The sequence below is a fragment of the Styela clava genome, chromosome 10 (genome assembly GCF_964204865.1).
Source record: "Styela clava chromosome 10, kaStyClav1.hap1.2, whole genome shotgun sequence".
NCBI lineage: Eukaryota > Metazoa > Chordata > Ascidiacea > Stolidobranchia > Styelidae > Styela > Styela clava.
Window position 1 is genome coordinate 5,798,382 of NC_135259.1, and position 13,658 is coordinate 5,812,039.

Below are 13,658 nucleotides of genomic sequence, written 5' to 3' on the forward strand. Positions count from 1 at the left end.
CAGAATAGATAGCCTTAGGGGTCCTGTACTAGTATATATATATGTATTTTATTACACTCGGCTGGTCAAGCAATTCTAACGAAGTGGAACTTTTTTCGTTTTTATCATCAAGATATTTGAAACCTATTCCCGAGTGCAAAGTCACGTTCGGCCTCTTGACAGTGTCACAGCAATTTTCGTGAATAAAATTGTTTTATGCTACTCTATGCAACACTGTATATTTTCTTTAATCTTTACTGTATTCTATATTCGCAATATACTTATCTTCCATTGTTGATTCATACTAACGCGAAGTGATGGAATTAGCAGACACGGATAATGCAGTTATGGAAGAACAAAATTCGTGACTGATTGCCGAAGCGCCCATGATGTGAGAACGTGATACATGTATCATATATTTCCATTTTGATTTGAACGATCACAAGATTGAATCCTTATAAAATAGATTAATCATACACGGAATTCTATAATTGGAATTTACACTGGAAACCTGTCGATTTTACACGTGGGATTATTGGACACGAAATGGGCCTATGGATCGTTGCTGTTGTGCTTTGAAATTCTCAGTGGCTAAAGATTATTGCTGTCGATGATTCGTTTTTTAACTTTCAGTTGTGTGTGATGACAAAATTAAAAACTGCACGCCGTGTAGCGGTTCCGCAATCACATTACAGCGACCTCGTGGTTAGACTACCGGTACTGTAAAATATTTGATGCTACGCCGTTTTGTCCTTCGTGTTTATATATTTTAGAATTGCTCTCCTGTTATTACATAATTTCACTTCATATTAGTCGCTTTTTACATCGTACCAGCGAATGACTTACGACCGTGAAAAGATAGGACTATATTCATAGTTTATTATTAGGGCTGGGAATGGTTAACCGGTTAATCAGTTAACCTATTTAAGATGGTTAACGGTTATGATTTATTTTAACCGTTAACTGACATCTCAGGTACAAATCACCTTTATATATCACGTACAAGTCTTTCAAAAATGAATACGTCATCGCAAAAAACGCCTGTGGCGTTTAATTCAAAAGAATATCAATAACTTGTATTGGTAAGGACCCAATGGATGTGATAAAATATTTGAGGTACCAAGATTGCTGAATATGAAAATTTGACAATAACTAATTATAAATCAGTTTTCAGTCGAATTATATTGTTCGCTATATTATTTCAACTAACAAGTGTGTAGTTGATCATAAGATCACAGTTTCAAAACACGGTAGTTGATACTCATGTATAATTCATGTATTTAAAATCTAAGAAATGCAGAGGAAAGGCTTGATAGTTTCAATTTATTTTTGAGTCAGATATGGCACTCTATGTCATGATACTTTTGCATTGTCTTTTTCACCATCCACTTGCTCCAGCTCCCTTGTCTCTTAGGTCCGAATATGCATTGATTTGAGATTTTGTAATTTGGATTCCATTAACGCGGGGTTTTGCAATCATCGTTTTCTGTAAGACGAGAAACAAATTTATTTTCATGAAGAAAAATGAATAATTTTCTACACTTTTGAATTGAGCTAATGGAACTTTTAAAAGCGATTGGCCGAATAGTTTAAAAAAAAATCGAATTTTCTTCCAATAATAAGAACAAGTCAGCAAAACGATCTAAATATTTATTGCTATAAACTATTTTACTTTTCATTTACTCATAATAGTTTATTTACTTCAAAGCCAGCAATTTTTGTCGTAAGTATCTCGCTACAATTTATTTAACTTTTGCATTGATTTATAAATTCGTTACTCAACTTACAATATTATGTCCGATTTTCCGTAATTTTTCCACTACTCCTGGAACGAAACCTCCTTCATATTCCATGTAATCCGGTATCAAACTGTCGTGCAGTCTTTTTTCTTTAATTGCAGACGTGATGTCTTCATCGGAACCAAAGTATAATAACCTGAATTAAATCAAATCATCTTGTTATATTTTATTGTGTACTTAGTGCTTTAAATCTTCATTTTTGCCATGAATCATGCATTATACATTTAAAGTTATTCCCGCTGTAAATTTAATACCGAATGATACGCACAACCTTCATGATATCGGAAGAGAGCAAGACTCAAATACATATAACTTCGCCAGTGCCAAGTATATCGTACCGACAGTTGCTCAACTTCACAAGGTTACCTACCATATGCTATTTATGGACCAGCACTGCTTGTCAATATCTGTCATCCCATTTCATGGAATTATAAAATAGAAATACAGAAGACACTTCCATCTTTATTTATTTTGCCACAATTACAACAACACGAAAAACTAATAAAAAAACGATTTACGGGTTCGGTTCGTCTCAAGATGCATTTCCATCACTGATGGAAATTGAGCGACAAATTTCTATTTTAATTTGTTGTGGGTTTTGATTTTCACAGAACATTTAGCCCTAAGACGTCGTCTAAAATTCAATTTTTCCAAACACGTTAACACGAAAATGAGGTATTTTAAGGCTTCATTCATTTCATCAGGCTGAAGCCAAAAATAGTCACGGTAAATGCGAGTCGCGCTAAATATTCAATTAAATATATTTATTACCAACAAAAATTTGCCGCAAACAACAAATTTATTTTGTAAGACGCGTATAAAGTATGATATGAAATCTCTATTTATAGCATCTAAAACAACTCTACCTGAGTAATACTTGTGCAACAGATGTTGGAATCCTCAATCCACCAGCTCCTCCGATGACGAATACTGGTTGTTGGTTATTATCCAGCAATATCGCTGGAGTCATGGATGATAAGGGACGTTTTCCGCCTTCTATTTGGTTTTCTGCATATAGCTCAGAGTCGTGAGCAGGATCTCCAGCTTATATAATATGGACACAGAATTATTATTTTCATTTTTTGCCTTCAATTCAGGAACTCTTGAACTGATAAATAAAGAATTATTTCCTCGACGATTAGTTAGACAGAAATCTATTCGTAAAATTTTGAATATATGGAAAAAATGACAACTTTTATCTTAACCAAAAAAAAAAGAAACATGCTTATATGCATCACTAGTAGCTGAACTGGAATAGAAAGACAAACTCACTTGGAAATGAAAAATCCGCCATATTATCGTTAAAAATAACTCCAGTTGATGGTGATATTACATACGACCCCCATGCGTAGGCAATGGTGGATGTGATTGCAACAGCATTTTTATTTTGATCAAGAACTGATAAATGTGAAGTAGATGATTCTGTAGGTTTCATAAATTTTGCGCCGTAATAAGCAGGATCATGAAAAGTTCTATCACTGAATATTTTACTTATAGTCTCCTTTGCAAAGTCTCCAGATACTATTTTATCTTCTATAATCTGGGCTTGAGAAGCAAAGATTGGGTCACCCATGCTATACCGTGCTCCATAAGCATGTCGGAATGATTCTATTGTTCTTTGCCATTGAATTGTTGCATTGCTCTGGTAGTCTTGTGGAGTGATGCCAAAAAGGTCCATGACAGATAGTATCGCTCCTAACACCGGACCTCCCATAGGTAACGGGGATGCGTGCATTGTGTAACCCGCATTTGGAAGTGGAATTTTTATTGATGGATTTTCAATGACATCATAATCCTGATAAATATAAAATATAAATTTCAAGCAATTTGCGAACGTTACAATGCTGTAAGTCTGAATAAGTATTTGACATCCTAGGAATGCTACCTTGTTTAGTTTACATCGGCAGGCTGTGTCATATATATATCTCATCTATTATTACCCTACTTTACTAGGGTAATCAGAGTAGCAAGTTGGATTACTTTTTCAGCCCATTCCCAGTCCTAAATAACCTTTTTTTACCGATTATCTCTACAATTTTGTAACAATATTGTTGCATTTCTTACTTATATCTCATCATAAACTAACCAACAAATCTTTCTTGGTTATGATACCTCCTTGACCCAGAATTTCATCAATTATTTGATCTGCTATTTCACCATTGTAAAATACGTCTACTCCATATTGCTGAATTTTTGTCAACGTTTCAGCAAGCAGAGGATTTTTTACAGTATCGCCTTCCTGCTTCATCTAAATAAAAGCATTAAATTTTCGATAAAAATTGTTGGTAGTCCAGTCACCAGGAAACAGAATCTGAGATGGCCAGCTTCCAAGGATGTCAATATTTTATTCAGTGGTATGTTGCATGCAGCGCCGGATCAACCATTAAACAATATAAGCACGTGCTTAGCGCGACAAGCAAAGAGTGGCACCACAGAAATTTTTATAGCATGATTTTATATAGTTTATCGGTGTTTATTTAAAATATTACGAGTTCACCATACGACTCAAACTTCGAAATGTTTGCCTATTTTTTGTCTTCAAGTACCACATTATCCTTCTTTATCAAAAATAACCACTGAAGCTTATTTATTGGACACGGAATGGGCCTATGAGTCGTTTTGTAAAAAAAAAATTCTTATCATTCCCCTCGTTGCTGCATTTTTGTTTTAAAAAAATTTCTTCTCTCTTCAACAATTGGACCAATAAACTGTCATGCTGCTACATTCCGTGCGGCCCGCAGAACAATTTTAGCGTATATTTGTATCCAACAGCAGAGCGTTTTTGAGTTTTTTCGATATTCCAACTGAGGTTGGAATCCCGATATTCAAACTTTTTTTTCTAACGCTTTGTGCTTTTATTTCAGTAAAAACACTTCTCTGTTTTCCAGCGTGGGCCATGTGACAGTAGTGACGAAACACAGAGCCGACTTAATGCCGCGCAATCCAGTTTTTTTTTTCAGCAAGGTCCCGAAATACCAACTTAGACGGACTTGGATGTTATTTGACGATGTCACTAAGCTTGCTCACGCTGCAAGTTTTCAAATTACTCAAATATAACAATTCGTAATAAAATGATTGTCACAAGAAAAGTGGCATGAGGAAAACACGGCGGAAGCGTATTTCCTTGCCCATCACAAAGTGTCTGGTTTGATTTCAAGTAATATCTGCACGAAAGAATATAATTTGAAGCGAAAATAAACGCGAGATGCGGAAAATACAACGGTAATTTTAGGGAATTAATTTTTAAATAACTGAAGGCTTTATATATATATCTTCCGACAATGCGAGAAATTTTAAAAAAACGCCACTAATGCAACATAATAATGATCTGATTAGAACGGTAAACTCTGGTTGTTTATTGAATTAAAAGTAATTAAACTCGCGATATTTCGATCACTATGGGTTTTCTCCGACTTGCGGCCCGCGAGACCTCCTCAAAAGTTTTTGCGGTCCTTCAACTTAGCAACCTTGAACCACGCTGAGGTAGACTACTAGGTACCCGTGAAATTATAAACTACAGTTGTGACTTGTATCCTTTGGTATTTCGATTCACGTTGAGACTGTAGGCATGAATCTTTATTGTCACACTCCTTCAGGATTAGAGCTCAACCGTTATATCGGCCCGATGTTGTGTGTTTGCCGATATATCATATCGGCAGTAAACAGCCGATATATATATCGGCTATATATAACAGTAAAAAATCTGAAAATGTTCGTGAAAGTTGTTTTATTTACTGTTTGTTGTGATTATTTTTAATAGATGGGGTAATGGGGTTTATTGTTTTTATAATTAAATTAAACATAAGGGGGCACCAAAGTATTCAGTGCTTTGGGCACCAAAGGGGCATAATCCGCCTCTGGTTACATGAAGGAATATTGCGATTTCGATACCGACAGAAATCTTTAGCTGCAGAATGGGGCTTTTGTATACACAAAATATAAATTTACTGGAATAATTTGCTCAAATCACAGTATTGAATAAGAAGTATTCTACGTTTTTAACATATAATGTGAAGAATAAGATTTAGGTATTAAACCTCAATGCATGGAAACACGATTGAACTTCAAGCGATCTTATATAAAGTCTTATTTAAAGGAACGGTAGTATATAGTAAACTAGACCAATTGTATTTATTCGGAAATAGTTACCCCAGTTTTATCTTCATTGCAATAAATATCACAAAACAACGAATCTAGTTCCCATGCTACGACATCTTTGTAAAGCGTTTCCAGCATAATCGCTAATTCTCCGCTTACTGTAAATCCATTTTTAGCTTTATCAATGGCGGGTTGGAAAAGAGAAGTCCAAGATATCTTTCCACCGTATTTCTTGTAGGCATATCTGAATGATGATTTAGGAATTTAGGATTTAGGAATTTTTCTTAAATTTGCGAAGGTGATATTTTCTTGGTTGCTGAGATTTACTTCACTAATTTGCTTCAACTCGGGATCGACAAATGAGATTACAGAATTCTGAACTGACTAATTTCAAATATGTTTTGTGAAACAATTCAGATATAGACTCCATGATCCCGGGTCTTCATATTCTATTTGAGACCACGCAGTGACATAGTGATCAATGGACCTAAGTATGCTGATGTCAAAGGTCACCGATCTCTGGTTTATGTTCAACTCCTAACAACTTACGAGTAAATCGAGTAGGCAATGCACAGCTGGGAATAAGCTGACATTTCAGTAGCTGCTTTGTTTGGCTTGATGGTGTGTGAAGGCCTTACAGTAATTAAAAAAATGATTGCTTTGCGACTAGTCGTTTTGCTCTTGAACGACTAACAATCCTATGACTGGAAACTATATAGTTATATTATATGATTTTACAACGCGGGTTTGTATTCAACAATATTAAATCTTACTCTAAGCCTCTTAGTTGACCTGGTACTGCGATAAGCTTTGCACCTCTTTTGGGATTCTCAATCCCGACAAACATATCGCTGGTGGCAGCTGACGGTGCTTTCTCTCTAGATAATATGGTTGTTGTTGACTTTGTTGTGTGATTGTAAATTACCATAATTGCTCCTCCACCTGGAAATATACAGAAGTGTATTAAATACATTTAAAAGACCATTAGTATCTAACACAGGAGCTTTTAACTGAGGTTTCTGCAGCACAGTCCTGGGGTTCCTTCACTTTCCCAATCAAATCCGAGAGTCCCTATCAATATATATATGTATATTGTTTTAAATATAATTAAATACCTATAATGTGTGTCACTATTATGAAAATTGCTAAAGGTCAAAAATAATTTGTTTTGTCAGTATTGTCAGTATATATATATATATATATATGTTAATAGTTTATTATACAAGTCAAACAATTTAAACGATTCCACAGGGGTCTCTGGAGCATCTGGATTTTTTTTACCGCGGTTCCTCTCTATCAAAAGTTGTAAGACACTGGTCTAAGATAATTACCAGTAGATTTGGTATGCGCCATGATGTTGGATGGGGGAAATTCGATCAAATGCCAAAAATAATTTCTATACAAAAAAAGTTGAAAGTCGGAATATTCATTATGAACTTGAGAATCATGATAATGCACTAGTATACTAAATAATCAAATAGAAATCATCATAATCAAATTCAATTTAGGGCTGAAGATGTGAAGAGTCGCTCAAATAATAATTTTGGTTATTGATTGAGGAATATGAATACGTCAAAAACGTCATTCTTTAACCTTATTTTGTCAGCCCTAACCCTAATATTAACATAATAATAAGGAAAAAGAAGCCCAGTGCTTGAATATATTGGTGACAACAAGTCAACAAAATACCATTCAAATATTGATGGTAATTGTACCGAATGTCATATGAAGGCGTGTACCGAATTTATTTCATATATAGGTGCGTTTATGAATTACATAAAATATTTTCAAATGCTGAAAGTTTGCCCCCCCCCCCAATTGAAGAAAAGGAAACATAAGTTCAATTCGTGTCCAATAAATTGTTTTCTCACCAATTCCGGAATGATAAGGTTCAACAACCCCTTCACATAGTGTTGATGCAATTGCGGCATCAACTGCATTGCCACCTGCTTTTAGAATGTCTTTTCCAACGATAGAACACTCAAGCTGACCTAGTTTAGTAAATAAAACAACAGATGATTACTAAATTGTCCTTCTCAGTTATGGATATTCTCCATTCGAATTGTCGTGTCAGAAATTGTTGATTGTGAAGGTTGGTAATTATTGAAACCTTCTAAGAGTGCCGCAAGGGAATGTGTCATGTTTGTTACAGTTACTACAAGAAATTGTATTTCTGGGTGTTGCGAATTCATCTACTGATTGTAACGAACAAAATCAATACCAAAATAGGACGTTTTGACAATATACATACTTGAAGCAACCGCAGCATGATAATACACGTCATTGTTTTCGTTGAGAAATTTAGTCACTTTATGCTCGATATTGACCTGTGAAAATAACAGCGAATTCTAAATAGAATGAAGTCGTTCTTGAGAGACATGCAACCAGGTTCATTAATTATGTGAACAATGCTCAAATATAATATTGACACTGAGGTCACGCAGCGGCAGTATTGAGCATCGAGTTGGATGAGAAAGCCATCGAACAAACGTGGCGGTTAAATTGTTACCATCCCTCATAAAAAGCTTTGACAAGAAATAGAATAAAATATAAAAACAACTTTTGAGGAAATATCGCGTTCCAAACGACTAAGGAGAAATTTAACAATGAAGAGTAATAGCTTTCTCTTCTATTATTAAGAATTTGAATTCAATTGGTCCATTAGTTGCGAAGAACAGCTATTTTTCGATCATCAACAAGAAAATTGAAAACAAAATCAATTTACAATTCAAACAACAATTTACCAAAACGATTAAAAAGTACACGTTGAATTCAATGATGTTCCATGTAAGTTTGACATACTTATGTGACATACTTACGCCAAGTATAATGTATGATATGTCAGGACTATTCAACTACTTTTTACCGCAGATCCGTTTCAAAACTTCAAAATTATCGGGACCCGGTCATTCCAAAGTTATATTTTACAGTACGCGCAAATATATATTAGTGCCCTTAACTCGGAGATTGAAGACTTGAACAGAAACACGATTCCTAAAAAACTGTGTAACCGCAAAAAAATTCGGCATCCCCCAAAGTGCATTATAGTTCCCTGGTAATTGATTCTTCACATATCCAAAGTTAATAGGAACACTGTCATAGAACAAAGAACAGACGCATTGCGAATCGAATACTCCAAAGGTTCGGATTCATACCGAACCATGAGCCCTGCTATATGTCATGAATGGAAAATTATGCTCGTTTCCATCTTTGGGAATCTCCTCATTAGTAATATACATTTTCCTAATCAATTCACAGCAAAAAATACTAGCAACAAACCTCTTCGGAAAAGCTATACTTCAGCTTATAGAAATGCTCGATCACATTACTCGGCAAATTCGTGAAGATTGCCAGGCTGAATGCCGCAGATGCGAACACAATTTTAGCTAATGCAGGGCTTAGCATAGTTAACGTTTAATCATGGAATCTTAAAAAAAAGTGATGATAAAAGTAACCAATTCGTCATAATTTTAGTGTTTTGCTGACAGTAACAGTGCTGACAGTAACAAATTGCAAGAAAGACGGGATACTTCTATCTGAGTTTGAAAAACATGACACAGGCGATGCCAACAATAAGCCAAGTTAAGCACAGCCGCACAACACATCGTTTTTAATGCATTTTACTGATATAAAATTCTTTTTGATATAATTTTTTAGCTGTGAAAAAATGGTGAAAACCAACCATGTGTCAACCGTGATGAAAAAACAATTTGCAATAATTGTAAATGACAATCAATTAGGGACCAAGAAAGACTGAAAATAAATTTTAATAAAAATAAACAACACCATAGTGATATTTTTAATAGCAAGTCGAGTACGGTGACTTCAATAAGCATTGATTAAAGATACGTGTTTTATCAATTTGCGTCAAAATAGCGACTTAAACAGTTTTCTCGATTAGAGAGTAGCATCTATTTCGATCTTATGCTTGTAATTTGTGTACGCACATTTTTTATTAAAATTCTGATCATTTAACTTGTCCCAGTTTAAAATTAGGGTTTTGACTTATATAGACCGGTTAGCGTCTTTTTCAAACTCATTTTGCCATAAATTCGATTTTGGAAGTTGACCTAACCATTTGCCTATAACGTAGAACATAGCATCAACTCAAATGTCACTACAATCACTTCAAAATATATCTGTTCTCTCGTAAAGCTTACAATTCAGGGGTCGGCAACATACGGCCCGCGGGCCGAATGCGGCCCGCGGTGTAATATAATCCGGCCCGCGACACTTCACTGAATTATAGTAACAAAACAGCTGTTTTGGCGATTATATTCTCTACGTAACATAATTTGTTGTGAGACACGTGTAGACTAATTTATATTATAACCTAACAAGCCTATAATTCACAATTACTCGTTCAATGAGCCTATAATTTAATTGTAATTAGACAAATGGCAACAAACGCAGATAAGTTGATGCTAAGCACAAAGGGTTCAATGACGCTGAAAATATTCAAATATAATTTTGTGAGATGCAATGTAATGAGAAAATAAATCTATATTTTATTCGAGAGATGTATCACTGCTTGATTTTTATTATGTAAGAGTATCACCTGTTCGGTTTCTAAAAATATGTCGGCCCGCCAATGACAATGAAACCCTTAATTTTGGCCCGCGAGCGACAAAAGGTTGCCGACCCCTGGCATACATATATAATATACCCAGGGATTCCATCGATCTGGAACCCAAAATAAGGACGACCGGAAAAATTTCTGCATTGTGAGCAGAAATAGCTGGCTTTCCTATGGCCTCCAGGTTAATGTCACAATTACATACGTCACGGTGTGCGAAGCACTCACCCCTCAAGCTACGTTTGACTTTGAATTCTTTCCCGTACTCATCACAAAAAACGTTCTTACATTTGCTCATTTTAAAAATTAGGCTAAAACAACCACCACCACGACAAAACCTAAGAATCGCCACACTAACAATGCTTTATGCCTCTCTGTGCCTTGCTTCTTTGTGTTCCAAATAAGATTGTGTTGCTTTTATGATGCCACAAAAAAGCTTTGGCGATGAAAAACAACAACACAAAGCTTCCTTTATGAAGTCCAAATAGCCAAAAAAAAGGACGCAAGCTAAAAATAAGTCAAAAATAAGGACAAATCTTAGAAATAAGGACGGTATGGAATCCCTGAATATACGTAATCTCACATATAGAGTCAATCACCGAGCAGTGCCACTAAGCCTGAATCTGAATATGCAAAAACAAAGACAAACAAAAAATTCATTGATCTTCTTCGACACTTTATAGCGCAGTTTAAACAGTGACGAGACACACAGCTACGTGACAACTGTTTCTAGACTATGAGCTTGTTCGATATGCTCATATTGCAACGTGTTCAAATCTATATGATAAGAGGATTTACAATGCTGGGCATACAAGGAAGATGATATTGCATTGTCACATTATTGATGAGGCAAGTAATTCAACCTTTCAATGCATATCACTCTGAATAACGTATTCGTAATAAATAATTTTTTTCACAGATTCCTGTATTCTAGACTAAATAGAATAATATTACCATCGTCAATCGCTGACTCAAAACGCTAACTTTTATAACGCTTGCATAAGGGATACATTTATGTTTAGCCAAACAAAACCACAATAAAAGCAATTAGCGCAAAAACTTGAACACCAATACGATAGGAACTGCTGAATTTAACACCCATGTTTTGCAAACGTAGCGACCTAGTCACTCCGTGATCAAACATTTGAACCTTTTGTTGGTTTACTATGAGCTATAGTATCAATTCAAGAACAAATGCTTTTTGAGCGGGTAACACCAGTTGCAATCATTTTGACGCAACCTTCTAGAATATTTTACAATAAATCGAAGTTTTTTTCTACAGCGTCTGTGACACAAGCCACGCCGTTTATTCCGCGGTTATTAGCGTCTACAAAACAGTAGTTATACACAATTATATTTTTTGAAAGGATTTCCTGTCTAATAGCCTGGCTTTACGACTGACTTATCTTCCTGTGTTGCACATATTCAATCGTGAAAATGTTCTTTATCAGATGTGCATTTCCCCTATATTTTAATCGACTCATCTATCCGATCAAAGTCCGTAGAAAAAATCCTTAATATCATGTACTGTATTTAGTTTGATAATTATTTGAAACAACATCCAAAGCTTTAGCGACTATGATAACAACTCAATCTTAATCTCAATGTGTAGATGAATAATGTGTCCATTTTTCGTCTGGCCGTGCTATCGTTGCAAGACTTTACGATGTAAGAAGTACTCAGACTTTAAAAGCTTTTTCGGTTAAATTAATGCACAGAATGCATGAATTACGTATACGGACTATACATTTTGATAATAAATATATCTCGTCGTTTTCAATTTTCATTAGAAAGTTTGTCTCGGGTACTATTGCTGTCAAAACCTTTATATTATGGTGTCACAAACCAATAGTTCTTCGATGTTAAATAACAGTCGCAGGAAATGTACTTTGGCGATACTAATAACGCAATTGTATGTCTATAGTGGTGCACAGAAATGCATGGACTTCAATATTATCTTTGCGTCTCGCAATCAACAACAACTATAGTTTTTACCTTCTTGTTATACAAATGCGTTTTGAAACCTGCAAAAAATCATAAAAGTTCACTTTAAATACTCTTTTTCACTTTGTTCGGAGTTTCCTTGCTTAGCTAGTTATTGTTCTGATACTATTGTTTCCGTTTAGTTGCAAAACATTTGATATTCAAATTTGTGTTTTCATGCTGCTGGGAGAAATAACTCGCTTGGAAATTTGTGATTCCCACCTTCAAATAAAGTAAATTGTCAGAAAAACTACTAAAATTTAATTGATTCGTCAATATACCGCACCAAACAGAACTATTTTTTAATTCTCATGAGCGCCGAGTTCCTTTGAATATTTAGGTTAGGTGTACCAGTAATTAGAGTCAACTCCAGAAACTTTATCTTGTCATATCTGCGCAATGCTGGTAAGACTTACGATGTTTTGTGATTCAATTGCTAAATTTAAATTCTAAATATTCCAATCCGAATAAATATTCAAATATTGTGTTTTTTATTTGCAGAATATCCAATAATTTTTGATAGCGTTATAAATAATTTATTTAAAAAATACTTAATTTGAAGGAATTTCTGTCGCGTCTTCTGTGTCACGTTCACTCGTATATAAATAAATAACCATAATCAAAATTTAGCTGAAATGAATATTAAAATAATATCACATTCGCAAATAGCCGTATTTTTATGAAATATTAAACGAGAATATCGGTCAGAGACCGAAGACTTATCGATCGAAAGTTAGGGGATCCCAAAACAGCACTTTTACTCCATAGTGACACCTTGTGTCCCATCACTAATTAATTAATAACTCGTTAATTATACGACATAATTCATCCAAAATCAACAGGGCTTCTGGTCCGACTTATGATGAATGCACATGGAAAATCTGGAGCAGATTCAATCTCGCTTTCGTGAAATATCGCGTGCATCTAACAGACAGACAAACAGACAGACAAACAGACAAATACCTATCAACATACTTACCTATTAAAATCGATAAGTAATAAAACTTCCCCCTGTACGGAGCATTGATAACCTTAATCTGATTTTTTCCTCGCTAAGTGATGAGAGGCTACTATTGATGGCATCGCCGCTTAAATATCAATTTAAATTCCATGCCCACTCCTCACCCAGAGTGGTGTAAATTGGATAGACAATGCTGAACTACAGAAATTGCCGTCTTTACACAAACTATAGTTTCTCCTTAAATAGCTGTGTGTTGTGCGCA

General features: G+C 34.9%; 1 protein-coding gene and 1 long non-coding RNA gene across 3 annotated transcripts in view; one reads left to right on the top strand and one right to left on the bottom strand.

The window, feature by feature from the left end:
* LOC144428163 (uncharacterized) overlaps window positions 1-13,658 on the top strand; it is a 93,536-nt gene that overhangs the window by 54,866 nt on the left and 25,012 nt on the right. The gene's annotated exons all lie outside the window — the stretch shown is intronic.
* Window positions 650-9,307, bottom strand: LOC120337652 (glutathione hydrolase 1 proenzyme-like). 2 transcript variants are annotated; one of them, XM_078116934.1, is made up of 10 exons: window positions 9,156-9,307; window positions 8,128-8,203; window positions 7,748-7,867; window positions 6,650-6,818; window positions 5,928-6,120; window positions 3,865-4,026; window positions 3,270-3,573; window positions 2,645-2,822; window positions 1,767-1,914; window positions 650-1,465 (listed from the first exon to the last, which is right to left on the bottom strand). In XM_078116934.1, exons 1-10 carry the CDS (start codon window positions 9,279-9,281, stop codon window positions 1,358-1,360), a joined length of 1,584 nt encoding a protein of 527 aa, XP_077973060.1. In that variant the 5' UTR covers window positions 9,282-9,307; the 3' UTR covers window positions 650-1,357. The 2 variants fall into 2 exon arrangements, with proteins under 2 accessions (XP_077973060.1, XP_039261446.2); XM_039405512.2 differs by having other exon boundaries at window positions 651-1,465; window positions 3,051-3,573.